The sequence below is a fragment of the Cygnus atratus genome, chromosome 3 (genome assembly GCF_013377495.2).
Source record: "Cygnus atratus isolate AKBS03 ecotype Queensland, Australia chromosome 3, CAtr_DNAZoo_HiC_assembly, whole genome shotgun sequence".
In the NCBI taxonomy this organism is placed as follows: Eukaryota; Metazoa; Chordata; class Aves; order Anseriformes; family Anatidae; genus Cygnus; species Cygnus atratus.
In genome coordinates this window covers 35,456,930-35,477,901 of record NC_066364.1, presented here as the reverse complement: position 1 = coordinate 35,477,901, position 20,972 = coordinate 35,456,930, and the positions used below count along the sequence as shown (strand labels likewise).

Genomic DNA, 20,972 nt, shown 5'->3' with positions numbered 1-20,972 from the left:
TTCAAATCATTACCCCACTTTTCTCTCCTCCTTATTGAATTTATTCCAACTTAGAAGAGAACAATCCCTTGTAGCCTGCGCAGGTAACAGATGCTACTGCTACTATGAGCTTTTCTGTTTGCATTTTAGAGAGATTTGTCTTTCCTTATGTCCCCCAGAAATAAACATGTATGAAGTCTCATGAGCAAAATGTACATTAGGACATAACACAGAATCACAGAATGGGTTGGGTTGGAAGGGACCTTAAAGACCATCTAATGCCAACCCCCTGCCATGGGCAGGGACACCCCCCACTAGCCAAGGTTGCCCAAAGCACCATCCACCAGAACTTTTTAAGAAGTCCAGTCACCTTGTGCTGCATTTCTTACCAAGGAAGACTTTAGTATTGATTTAAGGTATCAGAGCATGAAACCAGATGAAAACTGAGACAATCCTGCGCTATGAGTTAAACTGTCATGAGAGACTTTGGAGAAAGATCCAGAACTCTAACCTCAAATTAGTGTGGAGAAAGTGCAGGCACTACCATATGAATGTGCCTTCTTGTCAGATCACGGTTCCCTTTCGAGAGTGACCCAGGCTGAGAAAGCTACCCCTGCCAGACAAACACAGCCAAACCCATACAGCTGGGCTGGTGAAGCACTGATCCCATGCAGGCACTGCATCAGGGGATCTCACATGCTATGAGGGGGAAGGTCCAGAATGGGGGACACAGTGGAGTGAGACCAAAAAACACTAGTACTTCTGTTTGGAAAAGAAAATAGAACAGATCCAATGTTTATTGCTGTATTCGAGCTCTTTAAAACACAGAATAATTCTTACTTCCATAATTAGTATGAAAGATTCAAATTCATAAGTCAAATTCATAATATGAAAGGCCATTTTTTCATATTCATTTTACTGAGCTTTACAGTGAATCTCAACTTCTACTCTCTTTGTAGTATATCAGCTTCAACTTTTTTGATGAAAAGCAGTTTTGTTTCCTTTTATAAATCTTGGTTTTGTAACATTTCATCTCTTCACTTATTTTCTGTACTCCTTATCAAATGTTCTGACATATAAGACTGAGTGCTGAATAAGACAGTCAATATTATCCACAAATTTAGACTTGCATAACTAAAATTGCTTCTAGTTCATACTGCATCGGAAACTGGGAGTTCGCTGAACTGTCTACATTCATGTTTTACAAACACAATGAGCATCTTCATGCACCTGCCACAAACACTTTTAACTCAAGCCACTGAATGAGAATTTTATTTAGATGACATGATGACATTTCCATTATTACTCCCAATTCCTTTCATAGGAAATAACACTTTTTTCCATTATTCTGGGTTAATTTCTGTATGGTCTGATTTTCTTTCCTTTCAACTCAGTTCTCTTTTTTCCACTGCATTATTAAATATTTTCTGCCCATCTTCGATTTACTTTGCTGTGTTCATTCCAGCTTTTATTTATATTTTATACCAACACTTCCTAGATCATTCTCCTAGTGACAGAACCTGACGTTGCAATCTATAAAACCAGGCTTTTATGGATTGTGATTCCTACTACAGTGACTAAAAGCATGAAAGTGGCAAACAAAATTATGTAGAATAGTAAATGAAGCACTAGACTGCCTATTTCAGTTCTTTCAATTTTACTGCCTATTGTGATTGTGTCAAAGCAAAGTTAAGAAAAATTATTAAATCTGAATCTTTTTATGTGAACTGAATGACCATACTCCTGTACCCACGTTTCGGCATGCTGTTTTATTAAGTGTCCATGCTATATTTAGTCCAGAACCTCTCTATTTATCTACTCCCTGAAATTGTTTTCAACAGTGAAAAAAGTCTGTGTCTTATGAAAAGCTGTCCAGGCTGACCTGTCCTGAATCATCTTTCTAGTCAACTTGGAAAAATGTGTTTGAGACTTTTATGATTCCTCAAACTGCATAGAGAATTCTTCCATAATTCCTTCATTTCCATAAGTAAGTAGGGCTAACACTTTGTATCTCAAATTCCTCCAAATTTTTACGGATTACACATTCCATTGTAACTCAATGCTCAGTTCGAAAGTCAATTTATTTCAACACGTTATGAGAATGAAATGATTTAAATATAAATGAATTACAATTACACTATAAGAATTGCTTCCAGTAAAGACAGACTTTAAGAGAAGTTTGCACCCTGTTCATTTAAACTAATTTTAAGTGGCACTGGCACAAGATTTTATGTTATTCACCATAATTATAAAATAAATCCCACAGAGCGCTCCAAGTTATTATTTAGTTCCTATTGCATTAAGTAAATCCCTAATGCAGACACAGATGCATGATTTCAAACTCAATCTCTCTCTCAAATATTTTGGAGTACTACATTGCAATCACCTGTTCTAAGAACCACAAAAAGCCATGGAAGATGTCACAGCTTCATTGGGAAAAGCCATCTTAACTTCAGCTTATGGGAAAAATGAAGTAATGGAACCGTATGGAGTATCTAAACCACCCAAATTCTGAAGACATATCATGAAGTCATATGAAAATTGATTCAGTTCAAAGATTCTGGAAGTGTAACGTTGGGAAGCTGATTTATTTTCATTTTTATTTTTTGCTGATGAAGTTATTGAACTGTTCTTTGTTCTTGTTGTTCAAGCTTTTTTGTTTTCGCAAGTTCTTCCTATGGTAACTTGCTAGAATAAAATTGCTCTGAAGCTGTTACAGCTTTGAAAGGCATTCCTAGACATATTGACTTTTCTTTTTCCTGAAATACATCTCTCAGAAATAGCTCATCTAATAGTTTCTCCTAATGTTACACAGTAGCAGGTAATTACCCCGCTTAGAGCAGATTAGGCCTTATTTTGCAACAGCAGAAGGAAATCTAAATCCCCACCAATCCAAACAGACATTATGCTATCCAATTTTACATACAGAACTGAAGAACTGAAAAAATAAGATCACATAACTCAATCCTCTGATACGGGTTATTTCATTGAATTTGCTGGGACCTTTCCCCTGATTAATGTTAATCTTTTGTAAGACAAAGCTTGGTGCAACTTTGAGAAGCTCATGATTTCTTCTGGAAGAAATCTGTGGTAGCTGATCTCCCATTCCTCAGATCCCCCCAAAGCATAATCAGATGCCCCATGTCAAAGTAGCTGCCAGGCAATAAGAAAAGAAACTGCACTACTAAGATAGAAACTCACCCTTAAACCAGCACTGCTCTGTTCTTGCAAGAATGAAGAAAACATGTGCCCTGTTACATCTGTGCAAAGCTTGTGCAAATGACAGTGTGCCATCCTCTTATTTCATAGACAGCAATGAGCTCACACCCTTCTCGAGCCATGTATGTTTTTGTAAGTCAGTAAGTAAGGCACATTTTTGTGGTGGATTCTGCTGTAATTTTACTAATGTGCACAATCCAATTTCATAAATTAAATTTCAAAAACCTTAAATAAAATATTCAAAATTAGTAAAGCATCTTCTATTTTTCAGTAACTTAAATATTATTTGTGGATAGTGGGGGAGAAACCACCAAGACTGTTTTGTGACACAGATTTTCTATATTTGCAGGATCAATGCCAGATGGTTTGTGTATGTTTATTTACATTTATTTTCAGTCCTAAAAGAAAATAGTGACTATCATATTGTTGTAACCATAACACAGCATTCCCACACCTAGTCCCATAGAAAGCAGGAAGCTACACATTTGATGTAGAAGCCCTAAAAGACAGGAAAAGAAAAATCAAGCTACTAGTCTGCACTCATGTCATGATCCTTTCCCAGGTACATTTCCTAAACTACTCTACCTATAAATTCCCCCAGCAATTTTAACTCTGTTCTCCTCAACTTTCCAATTTCTCAATACATACTCTGTCAAATTACCATCGCTTCTCAGAAGCGTAGTACAGTTTTTGTCAAAGAGTTTGCATAAAGAAGGAGAAGAAAGGTGACTTGAATAACAAAAAAGGAAATTACATGCTGTACTATGCCAATTCAAGTGCTGATGAAGTCCTGCAGTTAAGTAGTTCATATTTATTGGATCAAAATGCACCAAAAATTAAGCAGAATACGCTCTATCTAAGGTTCAAACTAGCAAGCACATTCCATCATACACAGAAGCTACATAAATATAGCAAATTGCAACAACTGCCTATTATACTAGTGTCAATTTAAAATCCAATTTTAAAAACAAAAGCTACTTGTTTCAGATTTACATTTCCCTCAAAACTGTATAATTCAAAATGTTTTTAAAGAAATATCAGACAGCTTCTTCAGATTGCCATGAAGTTTTCAGCCACACCCAAGTTTCAAATAATCTCTTCTAATACATCATGAACTAACAAAAATAAGTGTTTGAGACTTCAGAGTAAAATGCCACCTGCTAATAGAGGAGGGGAAAATATAAGTGCTCCACAGAATTCTCTTCAAATCTGATATGTTACATTGACCACAACAAGACTTATAAGACCTTCAACGTAAACTTAGCTTTCTAATGTATTACATTCCAGAGTGAAAGACAATTTTGAAATAAAACAAAGAGATGGAGTGTTATGCTGGGATAGAGTTAATTTTCTTTGTAGAGGCTCATCTGATTGCTGTTTGAATTTTTGATGAAAATGGTACTGATAACACACCGATGTTTAGTTGCTGCAGAGCAGTACTTACACGGAGCCAAGGCCTTTCCTGCTCCTCGTGCTGCCCTGCCCATGAGGAGGCTGGGGGTGCGCCAGGAGCTGGGAGGGGACACAGCCAGGGCAGCTGGCCCAGGCTGGCCAAAGGGATGGCCCACACTTGGTGGTGTCATGATCAGCAATAAAACTGGGATAAAGAAAGAGGAGAGGGGTACATTTGGAGTGATGGTGTTTTTCTCCCCGTCACTACCGGCGATGAGCCCTGCTGTCCTGGCAGTGGCTGAATTCCTGCCTGCTGATGGGAAGCTGCAAATGAATTCCCTGTTTTGCTTTGCTTGCACATGTGGTTTTTGCTTTACCTAGTAAACTGTTTGTATCTCAGCCCATGAGTTCTTGTGCTTTTACCTTTCTGATTCTCTCCCCCCATCCCACCTGGGGAGAGTGAGCAAGCAGCTGGGTGGTGCTGAGCTGCCTGCTGGGGCTAAACCACAACATGACAACATCTAATAGAAAAAAGATCACCTTCGAGTTAGTTTTAGATGAACCTTTCAACAACTTCTCATTGTTGAAACCCAAACTTTTGGTATCTACAGCCCTCTGGGGTGACCAGTTACTGCAGGATTACTACTGCCATATATTTGGATTCCTTCCCCCTTTACACTGCACGCTCAGCAGAACTGCTCCACTCCTAAGGGCCTCATCTTTCTACAAAGTGATCAATACAGCTGTGCTCAGAGGCTTATCCCAGTAAAAGCAACCTAGAATAATAATCCCTTCATTTGCAAGGAAAAGAAAAACAAAACTTAAATTGGAACACTGATGGCAGCTACAAATAAAGAGATCTGATAAAAGGGTTATTAACCACCGAAATCATGAAAGACTTCTAAAATGAAGTATTGTTCTTTATCACAGTGTTCATCATAAAGTTCTTCATCACTTTATTCTTTATGTAACTGAGTTTATTTTCCCCTTGTACAATTCTTTGTTTATAGCCCCCTATTAAGTCTCCATTTCGTTCTGAAAATACATCACACCATCATCTTTATTTTGTCAGTATGGCAGCAATGGCAAAAAGGAAGCAGGACTGCAAGCTGCTTCTCTGCAAGGCAGCTTTTTACCACAGACACCAATGAAAGGCAGTCTTCAGAAGGTTCCCTGATGGCTTTAATTAGAGAAACAACATGCTTTGAGGTTGGCCAACCTCACCTGTAAATAGCTCTGCACAGCAGACACTTTAGAAGGTGAAACATTACAAGTTAATTAAAATAAAGCAAAGACAAGATTAACAGAAATGAATAGGCAAAATAGTACAGCATGCACATGACATAAATTCCTCCTCCTGTCAATGTAACATGCTCAAAGGCTGCTAAGCCAGTAGCTGGCTTAGACCTCCTGGTCCCTCCAGTGGGCAGCTCCTCCAGTTGACTCTCCCAGAGATACCCCCACGTACACCTACCTCCCGAGTCGCTCAGCCTGCTGTCCAGCTTGACGTTGGCTGGTGACAGACACTGACACGCTCCTGGCACTCAGACCATACATACCCTCGAATGCAGGACAGAATGTCCCACATGGGAAAAGAGTTGGAAATTGGGTGTGACGTGAAGACCGGACACATGGTGCTGATTGGGCACAGTGCACAGCCGGACAGTCCTATCAACCAGCCCAAGGGCAAGCAGCCAGTCCTTCTTCCCCTTTTACCCAAAATCTGCCTTGTCGGTGGTTGCTGGCTGTCTCTCCTCAGCCCACAGGGACAGCCCCGGGAGGAGCCAGGTGAGGGGCTCCATCTCCCAGGCTGGGCTATTGGGGTTCCCCAGCTGCAGCTGTGCCTTCTGCCCCTGCTCACAAGGGAGCCTCCCCCCGTCATCCCTCTTTGAAACCACCCTGTTCCTCTCATTTTCTCCTTCAACACAGGTGCAAACACTGGACTCGCATTCTTCTACACTGCAAGTTAATAATGTGCTGATGATTTCCACACCCAATTTTGGAGATGACATCTCAGTGGGCCTTTCTCCAAGGCTCTTCCAAATATGCTCCAATGTGTCCCTTAAGGAAAAGAAGTTTAGGGCCCTCCCTGCTGAACACTTCTGCAAGCTTTTATACACAATATAATCAATGAGCAGTATTAAGAGTACCTATATTGAATTTATCCTATCATCTGCTGCTCACTTCATAATACCCATTGAGAACATATAAAAACATCAGTACTAAGGGCAAAGTCTTATCACATGGAGTTTTAAATACACCAGTTCATCGTTTTCTTAGTTTTATATGTTTAAGTAATCAGAGTGAATGACTACTTAATGCAATAATGTGCCCCCTTTTAAATATTCTGTACTTGACACAGAAGAGTTCTGATTTAATACGCTCTCCTAACGCTTTTATCTTTCAAATAATGAAAAGGAAACCTTCCATATAGTTTTCTCATGAGTGAAAGCCATAATTTCCAGTCACACTCATTTCCTTGAAATCTACATTACCATGAAATGTTTATGGCAGTTAACTGTTTTGAAATAACCTGTGTATTTTTATTCACCTTATTTCTATGACGAGAGACCTCATGGCAAGGATGGAATAACAATATGGAAACTAACCATCTAATCCAACTGGACACAATTGATTGAAGTCTTATTATTTCCATGTGTAAGAGGAAACTAAAGCCAACTGCAATCCACAGTTTTTGGCATTCTCAGTATGCTTCACATCCAGTAAAAGTGAATTTCACTTTTCATTTTTATTTTTACTGCACACTGATATCAGACATATAGACTTTACGTGATTGTTTAAGAAACATGTTTACATAAATTTAAAAAGCAAGGTCTTTATTATGCCTACTGCTCTTGAAAAAGCTGTTACGTTTTGTAAATGATGTTCTGCTCTCTTTTGCAGAATGGATATTCTTAAAAATAACTAGTATCGAAACTTTCGTACAGGACGCTGAAATCTTCAAGAATAGATATAAAGAGTAACGACAATATAGTTATAAAATGGATCTGAGTCAGCCAAAAGAAACTCACGATGGATAAATTCAATGCCAAAGAGTTATATTTCAATTTATTCTGAAGTAGCATGTGTGATAAATTAACTAATATTTCTAAAGAAACAAATCTTCATTTCCTAAAAAATTTGAATACAAGATTATTAGTTACCATCATGAAACAAATATATGCTTTCAGCATGAACCAAAAGAAACAGCCCTTTATTAAAGGCTTTTAAAGTTCATTTGCTAAATATGTCCTATTTGTCAATATATATATCCCTGGTACGAAAAACAAACCAAGATGGATCAGCCACGTGAGTCCCTTTCTTAGTGGAGGTCTGAGGAGATTAGAAACTCATTTTTTAGTTTCAGCAATATATTGATCATACCATGAAATGAATCTTCCAGTAATATTTACTGATAAGCTTTTTTCTTCAACTTTTTCTCTCCAACAAACATATTTTTTTATGCCACTAAATCTCACTAAATCATGAGATTGATGCCTGGCTTTAAAAAAAGTTATCTCCTCAGGTGTTAATTAATAGTAACACACAACACTAAAAGACAAGCACCACTGATTATTTTTTTCACATTTTCCTAAGAATTTAAGAAAAATCATCGCTTTCAAGACTTAAGGTTGGCAGTGCCAAATGACTTTACTAGACCTACTTTAATCAGCAAGGTCACCTATAGAAGGGGAGAAATAGAAGAGGGATCAAACACTGCTTAGATGATAAATGCTTGCTACTTCATAAAGACAATTTTCATACACAAAGTGAATTATCTTCACAGTAATATTAAAATTAATACAACTACTCTTAAAAAAAAGTTTCACAAACACTAAGAAACTTAGTTTTCTGACTCCTTATGCATATTTAATTCAAAATTACATTCCCAGAACAATTAAACCCATTATTTTCTAGAAAAAAGGCTAATTCCCAAGTTTAACTGCTGTCTGTATAGCTTTTTTGTGTGAACTTTAGAATCACCTTTGTTTATCTGTTCAGATAAAGTAATGCAAGCATGCACAAATCTGAAATTAAACAAAAAAAATATGAAAACCCCAATTTTTAATATAGTAATAAACATTATTTCTATACATAAACACACTCAGACATGCAGAATGCTTAAATACAAACAATCTGTGTACCTGAACTGTAGAACTAATTTCAGATGCAAACCCTCCTGTCAAGGGAGCCTCGTGGCTGATCAGCAATCGCCCAGTCTTCACCACTGACTGAAAAGGAAAAACAAATACGAAAATGTAATCAATTACAGCTCTTGAGATTTCTTACCTGTATTACTTACAGAATATATGAATTGTATGATATTATTAGCAGTACTTAAGCGTAGCTGTAATTTCCCTCTTGCATTTTCACTGAAATGAGGAATCATCCCATAAATCTGAGTAATTATTAGAATGTTTTTACATTTACTAGAGAAGTGCAATCTTCCATTCCATTTTAAGCAAATATGAAGAATAAAAATAGATTCTACTGAATTTGAATTTATCCTATCAATTCAAATTGTAACATTTCTGAAAGAGAAGAAGATTTTTAAAAGTCATCGACTTGGATCCTGTGAAAAATAAGACGCACACATGCAAATAAATCCTTCACTGATAAATCTGCCTGACCAGACCCTAGGTAAAACTCATGAATAACAACCAATCAAAAAGTATACTTATTAATTTATTTTTATTTTTATTTTTTTTTTTAGCAAGAAGACAATTGTATAGATTAATGTTTATTATTCAGGTTTTACGCAGCAATTGCAAACATTTTCTAATTTTAAATCTCAAAGTTTGTGTAGTTTATATGGAATTCACTTCAGAAATAATTCCATAGCACAATACATACAGAATGTAACATAAGCTACTTTTAACCAAAAACTGTCTGTGTTTATGTTGAAAGACAATGATGAAAGCAAAATAGTTTAATCTGATGAGAGTACAAAGCTTCAATATAACCAAATATCTTGACGTATATTGCAACTACATGCTAAATTGCTTAGATTTCACAAATATCAGATGCCTCTGGTTAGAAATATGGCAGCCAAGCTTTACTTTTCATAATAAACATTTTACCATTTCATAAGGTGCATAAAAAAGTTCCATGAACTTCTAGATTTACATGTTAGGGGAAAGAAAAAAAAAACATCAAAAGGTTGTGTATAGTAATCTTTCAAGGACAGGACAGTTACAGCCGTATTTTAGAGATAATTACACGGTGTACTGTTAGCATACCAGTAGTTATCAAGAAGGAAAGCCCAAGATACTGGTAGCTATCAACTCAACTTTTCTTAAAGATGTGAACTTCTCCAGTGGGGCAGCTCCAGGCTATCTACTTTATAGAATATATAAAGGCTATGTCTTAATAATTCTGTTTTCATTATGAACCCAGTATTTTCCTAATCCTTTCAATTTTCTAAGGTAGCTCATTGGCTAAGTAGCTTGTCCACAGAGGTACTGGCAGGTCACAGGCCAATAAGCAATATGAACCATATACTGTACTGTGGAGGAGCCTGAAAACATTCAGATCTAAGAAAGACAGGAAAAGGCAGTTGGAAAATTATCCATTGTGAGGTAGGGTATTTCCTGTATTTCTTATGCCTGCACTGGAAATTCATAGCTGAAGAGCAGAGACATTAAATGCACTACAAATCTGTCAAATACACCAAAACAACAGCTCAGAAAAATAAACACTCCAGTTTAAATTTGATATGATAAAACTGATATGATTAATCAATTTACAAGTTTGGTGTGTTTTTCTTTTTATTGTTTGGGTTTTGTTTGCTTGTTTTGAGAATCCTCTTATTTTAAATGAAGATATTTATTCTTTTGCATATATTTGTTCTGAGAAGTACACGTTTTGAAACATTACAAGCTATCATTAAAATTAGCGTCTCAACTCAACTAAAAAGTACCTGTCAGGCAACCATGCTAGCAAGGCTTGGGGACACTTGGTACCCAACCCAACTTGTTCAGGGCCAGCGTGGATACCTGCAGCACATTGTGCCATATAGAAATACCTTTACAATTCTTCTATATGTTAATACAGAATCAAAATGAGCAGATGTTAATCATTATACTGCATTGCAAATATCAACCTGGATTTTAAGGAAAGATCCAAGTACTGTAATTCCTGAATATTACAGGCTCTGCTGCATTAATTTTTGTTTGAAGTTTCACACTTGTTCCTAAAACACTGTGCATCTTTCAGAAAGACATGCAATGTTAATTATGGCATTTCCAGTGTTTGCAAATGCATCACAGCTATTGCTAAGTTGTTCCAATGTTTAACTGCTTTCCCTGCTAAAATTTTGCATCTTATTTCTAAACTAGTTTGGCTGAGTTCAACTTCATGCTGCTGGTTCTTATTTTTCCTTCTGTTTGCTATCTATCATCTTCTAGGAGAAGCTATCTATTATCACATTTCTGCTCCCCACATGAACACGTTAAGATTGTGATCAAATCATCTCCTACCCACGCTTTTGCTAAACTAAGCAGACTGAGCTTTAAATCTTTCATCATATAGCACACTTCCAGTTCCTTCATCACCCTTACAGCCCTTCCCTGAATCATCTCCAGTTTTTAGTGTCCTACGCCCATCTCGAACCAGCATTCCAGCCTTTTACAGAGCAACACCAAACACAGAGGCAATGTAACCTCGGTACTGCGGTTCTTGGATGCACAAGGCCTTTTGGCCAAAGCATAACCCCACGAGTCCAGTTTCTACTGACAACTGTGATTCCCCATTTTTGGGAAATGATTTTTTTTTGCCTTTAACAAATAATTGCTTTCTGGAATAAAGAGGGAATAATAGTCTGCATTCATTATTTCAAGATGCAAAATTATATTTGGATATGCTGAAAAACATAACATGAGCCTGAACCCAGCCCAGCCAATGAATCCAACTTCTCTTTATCAGTGATCGACTGTCTATTTCTCCAACGGCTTCCTATCTCCAACATTGTTTTTTAAAATCAGTAATGGTTTTAAACGTTTTCCATATCTTTGATAAAAATACTAAACAGGTTAAAAAAAATCATACTATGCAGGACCTCAGTGACTTTACTATGACCATTCATTAACATCGCCCTTCCAAACCATATAATTTAAGTCAGGGTAGCCCTACTGCCTTACTTCTCAGCTATGTTAATTTGTTTTGTGAGCACCTACTAAAGTTCTCAAACAACTTCTCGTTGTTGATCATGTATTTCTAAGTTATTTCTCCCTACTTGTTTTTTCTAAGCTATTCTTTTCATGCTTTTATAGATCATTCCTCCTAATTGTTTTGGTACACAGTTTGGAGGGTGGAGTTGGTTTTTGTTTGTTTGTTTGTTTTGTTTTAAAAGAAAAACAGCTCTGTAATGCATGAGGTAATTATTGAATTACTGGTCAAAAAATACTTTAGTTCAGCAAAGATAATGGGTCTCTGTATGTCCTCTTCATTTTAATTATATTGTTTTCTCTACCAAAGACAACAGTACCATACAGTAATAACTGCAAACAGTAGCAACAGATGTTAATATTTTTTTTTATAAAGCAAAAATTTTATATGCATATATATACTTTTTCTACATTGGCTGTGTTCTAGAATGGCTGTTATAAAGTTCCCTATGAAGATGTAGAAATTAAAATCTTATTTCTTGGAAATAAAGTAGTTAATGAGTTAAAAGGGAAAATCTCACAAGTAACTGTTCTACAAGCTATAGAGCACAGAGGACATGAATTGTTAATGATTGTTTGCAGATATCAAAGCTCTTCTATAAAACATTAATTTCATTTTTAAATTAAGCTACAAAGCATTACTCCCTGTCAGATCAAACAAGTCAGGCACTCAACCTCCAGGGTAACCAAAACCCACCATTCAGAAGAGCATTTTGCAGTCCAAATATTTTATCAAACAACTTTGTCTACAGTGCGGTAGACATCAGCTAATGGGGTCCTCACCTTTCAAACTGAATTGGAAATACCACTGGCATAAAAACTGAAGAAAGCAGTGGATAAATCAGCACGGTGTAACAAACTGGCCATCACAGAATTATACTGGTTTGTCACCTTTTAAGAAGGCATTTAGATGGAGTGCTTTTTTCATTTGGATTAGCTAGAGAAACTGGTTGTCTTTCAAGGAATGAAGTATTTTGTTCCCTCACACCGATACCTTTTAGATTTCTAGAAGGGCTTGACTCTTCTCCATTTCCCCTACAGCTCTCTATCTTTTGAAACACCAGTCTTTACATTTAGTCCTATGTCAGTGAGGGATTCAAAGGTTTAAATGCACGCACCTAATGCAGCTCACACAGAGTACTTTAAAAATGCATCTTTAAAGAATACAGTGTGGCTTAGGAGACTGGCACTGATATAGAACATTTCTTCTTTATATCCATAACCAGAAGTTGTTGCTAGCTGATCTTTAAATTCCAGAGAGACTTTTGAGGGTGCTAAGTGTAATTGTAGATATCTCCTGTCTTAAATCAAATGAAAATGGAAACTTTTGTTGATTAGCTTTAGGAACGGTCCACAGAGGAAAGTCAGAAGAAACATCCAGGGATTTAAGAGAGCAGGGGTCTCAGTCATTCTGTGTTTTCAGAGCTGAGTCCAGCTGATGTCACCCTGGTTGCTCCCAGAAGGGAGGGCTCCTGTCCTACCCAGCACCTCAAGTTCCCATCCTGGCATCTCCTCAAAGACTTATGGGGCTGTGGGGAAAGCCAGTTTCAGGAGACAACTTGGTTTGTCCTGCAGCATTGTACAGTTAGCAGCCAGCACCACCAGAGAGATGGCGCAGATCAGGGTCACCTCCTTCAGAAGCGGCCCGGCACACTTCAGCAGTGCTCCCTCCCAGGGGCCACTGAAGCCCAGTCAGCAACGCTCCACGCGCAGGCCGTCACACCACTGTCACCTGTGCTGCAGCTGGGCATTGGAGAAAAGACGCTAGGGCTTTCAACTACTACATTAACCCTAAAACAAGAACAAACGCACATACTGAATATAGATTTTCACCTCAGATTCCTTGTCAGAACTGTTTTACATCAGTTTAACACACAACAGCAACAGTTTAGGTTTCTCCAGAGCATGAGGCTAGCGGCATGATCCCCCAACCGCCCGCTAGTGCCTTTGCCAGACTGAGGCTTTCAGGTTGCACACTGAAGGTTTTCTGAACTGCCGCCCAATGTTTTTGCAGTGAAGCAGCTTAGCAAATTATTTTCAACCTCCCTCACCACACTCTTTATCCAAGAGTTTCCATAATCACTTTTCTATTCAATTCTCAGCTCGTCATCTTGGCTGCTTTCTCCTCTCCTACAGGCACTGATGACAGAATGAAATAATACACGCCTGGTGCTTCCAAGCGCTTTGAAATCTAAGTGCTGACATTACCAGTAACATACTGTGCCCTTACTCATGGGAAAGCTGACTTAAACCAAAACGAGTTTGATGGTCAACTGTATTTTACACTATTACTGTATGCCCACGGTAACAGCACTATTTCCACTGTCACCAGCTGCTTCACTAACACAGCAATTGCCTTTAAAGAAATGATCAAAGCCAGTATTAGATTATATATGTCTGTTATTTTATCACACTGGCAAGTTGTCTATTTCTGTAAACTTGTTCTCGGAAAAAGATTTTCCATCTCTTATAGAAATTGTTTTGATGTTCACTCTCCCATTTAAAGTTCTGCATACTTTTGATCTTGTTCTTTATAGACTGTAAAAATTTCCTGCATAATTTAAAAACTAGCTTTCCAAAATAATTTCAATGAAGCTGGCAAAAGCATTGAAATATTATATCTCATTTTCAATGAACACGTATGCAAACAATTATAAAATTACATATAAATCAACATTAGTAGATATGTGTCTTTACCGAAAACGAGCCAGAATATGGAAGCTTAAAAGAAAAAACACCCTTGGTAAAGTTTCAATAAATGCCTTGAAAAACTTTGTTCCTTTCACATTTTCAGATTAGCTTTAATAAATTTGTTCTTAGAAATGGTAAAACCTGAGGAAGGCTACTTTTTTCCCCAGATCCCCTAATTTCTACTTTCCTTTCAATGTTTCAATAACAAATGAAATTGCATAGCTGTATTTGTCGTACTGAATATCATAAGCACAGGGATAGAAGTAAGATCTCAGATTTCTATTCAGCATTTCCCAGAGAGAAATGTGCAACATAACCTGCCAGATGAAACACTGAGGATTAATGTTTACTGTGCACGTGCAGATCAACAGCATGACACTAAGTCCAGTGCATCCCAGATACAAGGAACTATTATTGGTTCATGTGATATATCAACAATCTTAACAAATGCAGTAATTATGTCCCCAGCTTCCAGACACCCTAGAGCCATGCTGGAGCTTTAGGATCTCTGGAAAGTCAAACAAACAGATCCTCAAGTACCCTTTTACCATAGCACAGAAAACAAATGAAAGAATAGGAATAGGATGTGTCCCAAGGGTTTTGTACCTCCAGGCATCTTGAACTTACTAATGGTCAAGATCCAGTTTGCGAATTATAGCTATCGGTTGCACAGAACTACCTTCTCCAAGAAATAGTTAAAGCAAAAAATGTATGCACTCTTTAAAGCTTCAAAAATAATTCTTGAAGAAAAAATATGAAATTAATCCAAATTAAAAGAAAATATCATATAGTCTGACTTTCAACAGTACTAAATTCCCAGAGATGGAAAGCGAAAGCAAGCCTTCAGATCTACTGTATTATATCTACACTACGCTCCCAAGTTAACTGAAACTTATTCATCAGTAAAATCAAGATGCAAAGATGAACAAATGACATGCAAAAAACATTATTTCATCACATACAGCTCAACAGCCCAAAGTATGAATAAGATTTCTCAACTACTGGTAATCAGGGAATCATAGAGTAGTTTGGGTTGGAAGGGAACTTAAAGGTAATCTAATTCCAACCCCCCTGCCATGAGACAATCTGGCTTACACACATTTTGTATAGATTCATAAGGCTAGTGTAGGTAAAATAAACACACATGTCCGAGTAGAGCAATAATATAGCAGAGAATCCTAGCTGAACATTGGCAGCAATGTAGGTAGATCAAGGGATAAAACCACTTGGAAAAGAGAAAATGTCATTCTTATTCCATCATTCAAGAAGGCTATCAGAGAGAAATCTTTAACAAAGTCTTTCCAAACAATAAAATGAAAAAAACATGAAGCTCTATAATAGGCGAGACTGCTGATTAACAAACAGCAGGGAACAAAAATGAAAATCCAATTTCTTTTTAACTTCACATCAATAGCTAAAACATTGCCAGTCATTTTAACCGATCAACATTAGCAGAGCGCAAATCCTTATCTACCTACTAGTAGTTAAACAAAACAGAGGCTTTTAATACATTACTGCCTGCTTCTTGAGCTCACGCAGCAGAGGGCTGTGCTTTCTGACCGAGAGGCCGGCATCCATGCACTGCAGGTGGCACAGCAGCTGCTGCTGGCACCGGCTGTGGTCTGGGCAGAGCTCAGAGCTACCACCAGCTGCTGCAACACAGAACAAGTTCCCCCAAAACAGAAGGAACTGCAGTAAGAAATTTATATGGCAAGGAAAACAGGTCCAATTTGCAATTTACACTGCGAGGACAATCCTGCGAGGACAGTTTGGATCACTGGAAAAAATTGGAATGCATTTTTGACAACAGCAAAGGCAGAAGCAGGAGGAAGCGTTAGCAGCAAGATGGCAAAGAAAAAAAAACTCAAACCTAGTTTTATTTGTAGCCACCTGTCCTTCACAACTCTGATCTTTGACCTTCCCTTAGCACTACATTTAAGAATGAGCTTAAGTATCAAGAGAGACTTTATATTACAAATACTATTCTCTGGGAAAAAAAAGTTCTGATGTTTCAGTAAAACAACATTATTAATATGGTTCGGTGTCCCAAGGAATATGGATTTTAAATGATTTCAAATGAAATCATAGAGATATGCTAAACAAAGAAGAGACATAATAGTTATAATAGGTCTGTAAGGCTTACCATTTGATAAAATTCCATACAAATAGAGAGGTACACACACTGTACGCACACACACACAACACATCCTTATCCATAACTCGACTGCCCCAAAGAAAGTAAAACTTTTTTTTTTCTTCAAATGTTGTTAAGCCCATACATTTACATCATTTGCTGGAGTTGTTGAGCCCTGTTTCCATTGTGAGGAAGGTTATGAATAAAATCACTTCCAAGGTTTCCAGCTGGTGCTCAAGAAATCTAGCTGTACATTCAGTACAGGAATTCTATATTATAGTCAACAAGCTGGAAGAAACAAGTTAATAGGCTTGCAATAATTCTTGAAACATGTTTTCAAACAATTTTCTAAAACCTCTGACTCTGAGTAGAGAGAAAAAATGACCCTAATAGGTAGAATGCTGATGTTTTGATTCTTTTTTCTACAGTGAACAATAAATGCAAACTGAATGAAAAGTGTTCCTGTTAATACAAATACTGCTAGATGGCTTACCAAGCTTTCAAAAAAAGTTACTTAAAGACTTCTCTGTACTTTGTCAGTTTCTATAAGCATATCTAGCTATCTGCATGCAGATGCATATGTCTATATGTTTTCTTTGTTCCTAACTGAAACGAAAATATTACATTGATCTCTGAGACGAGACTAAAAGAAGTAAAAATTTGTTTGAAGCCCAAGATGAATAGCTCAAATTCAGTTTGTCAAAGCAACAAAAACGTTTTGCTCAGGAGTCATCATTTACAATTTGTTCTGACATTCAGCATAAATAACTTCTGAGTTGTCTAAAAATAAATGATGTCCAATGACTAATTCCCAGTTCTCTTACCAGCTTTACTTAAACAACTGTGCTCCTCTTGAAATCTACATAGCCTCTTATGGCAGAATAAAAACAATTCCCAGGAAGTATGATGCTATGAACCCCAGAATGTCCTTACCTCAAATAGCAGTGCATTAAGCTGTTGAAGTTTTTACTGCCTCTAACCTCAAGTGAGGTCCTTGCAATGACTTAAATTGCTGTCCCAGCTTCCTCCTGTGTGGAAGTACATTTTCCAAGCAGTGGATCTGACTGTCTCCTTTTAATAAGAACAGTTACAAATGGAATCAGCATTGATATGAAAGTTTGACCCATTTAGTTACGTAACCGTTTATACCCTTTAAACTGTGCCCATTCACCTAAGAAGCAATGATTTTGTTACTTCTGACAAGCCATACAAATAAACAACAAATAGGAAAGCCAAAGTTGGTACTAAAGCTAAATTTATGAAAAAATGCCCTTATCTAACACAGAGGTGAGAGAAAAGCTGTGCTATGTGGAACACACAGCATCTCTGCTATGAGGAAAGGCTGAGAGAGCTAGGACTGTTCAGCCTGCAGAAGAGGATGCTTGGGGAGATTTTATCAGTGTATAGAAACACCTGGAGGGAGGGTGCAAACAGGATGGAGCCAGGCTTTTTCAGTGTCCCAGGGACAGGATTCAGTGTACCCAGGACTGCACAGCTCACAGTATTATGCTGATGTTGCAAAATGCCCTGGTTAAACCTCAACACTTTGAAATCCACATCAGGGTAGATCTTTTTCCCCAGTTTAAAATGTATGTATGCAGGAACAGTGCATAAAGAACTAATGTGACCACAGCTGAATGCACATAGGAAACATCTTGGAGAGAAATGTTAGTGCAACCATAGAGCTTACTGCCTCAGCACACCAGGACGTGATTGTTCCAATAGGTATCATTTTACACTATAAATGCCAAAAACAATTCTGAAAGACTAATGTGGCTTTTTCCTGCATAGCACTGAAAACATAACATTATAGTGTGAAGATAGCGATGTAGAGATAACACAGAATGAAAACAGGCACAGGAGTAATGCAAAGTAACCTGGAAAATTAAATGCCAACCAAAATCACAAGAGTTGGCTACAGAGCTAGGCTGAACATCCACAGAAGCAATGAAAAGGGTGGATAATAAAATAACTAAGATTACTTTATGACCTATCACATAGATATTGTCAGGGTGTGGCTGATCTGTTCAACATAAATATTCGTAAGCTTCGTGCAAAGCTAACAGCCAAGGACAGATTCCCGATGTGTTAGACACCACAAAAATACAGAGTAGCAGAGAATTCATGTCCAAAACAACTTGCAATTTGAGTAGCTAAGACCGTGAAAACAGAAAAAAAGATATGACACTCAGCATGGTGCACCTCAACATGGTTTGGGATGGTTATTTTTTTTTTTTTAACAGAAGAGGGCTAAACTAAATTAAAGACTCCATCGGTGACTTTCTAATGCCTTTCAGTAAATTTAGACTCTTGCAAAACAACCCTGCTAGAAGCACTCTTGTAACACTTTCATACCACCACTCTACATGCTCTAAAGCAGTTAATGGTCATGGATGTGGAGACAATGGAGAAGAGTTGCATTTTGTGCAGACAGGTTCTTCTGCTTAATCAGATTCTTCTGCTTAAAAAAATCAGGAAGATATTAACCAAATTCAGTGTGAGCTAAGCAAAGAAAAATTACTTCTAGGATTTTGGTGTGACTTCTTGATATCCTTAAGATCAATTGCTATGTACACAGTGGAATCAATTAATTAGGAAAGAAAACTGATTTTGTATTTTCAAAGTTGCTTTTGACTTCTAACCTACCTCATCCCTGTCACTTTATATATGGTATGTTGATTTCACTCATTCCTGTCCTTCAGTTTTTCCAATCTCATTTGTTTTCTCATTCCTATATTTCTTATAGCTTTCCTTAATAGTGACAATTAGTAGTTTCATATAAATTAGGTGTAAAGAGCCCCTAATGAGTTTTGGGGACCCCACATTCTACCTGTGTAACACTACTGAAATAAGCAATGTGAATACAAAAAAAAAAAAAAAAAAAGGCTTTTCTTAATCAAATGTCTCTAAATCACCCAGACATTGTCTTCTGGGTAATAAGTATGAACAGAATGCTTAAATAGTCTTTTTTAAGTATAAAGTCAACTAAACTAATGGAAAGCACTCATGAATCCAGTGAACTGGTAGCTCACAATTCCTTAACGCTTTGAGCTGTACTTGCCTACTTAACCACAATTAGATACATCTATTCAAACAATCTTTCTGACTGTGTAACCTAAAACATAAGACTAATAGTAAAAGTTTCAAAAAACAAGGACTTCAGCAGCAGCCTCCAAACTTCACCAGTCCTTGACCAATTGTTAATAACGCACTGTGGACAAATTTGTCCTTCCCTTTGTCCACTAGCCTACTTTTTACATCTTTTCATGGAAGCAAAATTAGGAAGTCTCAGAAACAAATGCAGATGGAAAATGTTGCAATAAAGAGATCCTTTTCGCTAAAGAGGTCCTGTTCATCCAAGAAATCTTCATGGGCATGTTATAAAACTCCTTCAAGTTTGAGACATCACCATGTTTTGTCAAGGTTCCATAGACAGAAATCTTCCTGTGTTTTTTGTTTTTTGTTTTTTTTTTTCCTCCCTATCATTTTAAGCACACTGTTAAACATACAAAATAGTCTTCATAAATTAACTTGCTTCTTCAGTTTTTCTATCCTCATAACTAATATTTATTTTCAGAGTTAGAAGTAATAAGGCTATTAAAAATAATATTTAGATTAGATAGCCCTCCTTCTGTCTTTCAGAAATGACATGAATATTATTTATTAACAATCTCGAGTTTTGAAAATTTCCACAAACTCCTGAAATAATCAGGCTGTACTATTATATATGCTTTTCACCACAATACATTAAAAAAAAAAGTTTGAATCACACAGAAAAGTCAGGCAGCTAAGCTGCTAATTACGAGGATGACCAGTGGTTCAACTAGATCCCTGTGTGTAATTTATTATTTTATTCGTGAAAATCAGCTGAAATCTTGGCCAGTTCTGAAAGAGCTCCTATGGACAAGCCAACTCTTTGCAAGATTCACCCATCTCCTGTTAGGACAAATCTCATGCTACAGCTTCTGCGCAGAACACCCAATAAACAATCTCTCAGAGTATTTCACTGGAACACAAGTGCATGGGCTGTTCCTTCCCTGAGAATATGATCATTATGAAGCAGCAATTGACGACTGTTGAACACCTCACTGAATTCCCTAATGAATTTTGATGCTATTTTGGAGGATCCAAGAATGAAGCGACCAATTCACTGTTTTTCCCATGCCCCAGAACACACATACAGAGTCTTTTTGGAACAAATTTTGAGTGGTATTCCTCGAGCAGCAAAAGTACTATACACATATTTTAAATAGAGTGCTGCTGGGAATGACTACATATCAGGCCTCTTCAGAATATTTTTGCTGACATTAGCTAGATCTTTGGAGATCAAAAAAAAAAAGAAAAGCAAACAGTTGTTCGTTACAGAGAAAGAGCATCAGGTTACCAAGAAA

At 37.2% G+C, this 20,972-nt stretch overlaps 1 protein-coding gene across 1 annotated transcript in view; it reads right to left on the bottom strand.

Moving 5' to 3' along the window:
• BCKDHB (branched chain keto acid dehydrogenase E1 subunit beta) overlaps nucleotides 1–20,972 on the bottom strand; it is a 124,926-nt gene that overhangs the window by 45,540 nt on the left and 58,414 nt on the right. Inside the window, exon 9 of the mRNA XM_035559541.2 lies at nucleotides 8,736–8,822. Within this exon, the coding sequence (XP_035415434.1) occupies nucleotides 8,736–8,822 (87 nt within the window). The remainder of the gene's footprint in view (nucleotides 1–8,735; nucleotides 8,823–20,972) is intronic.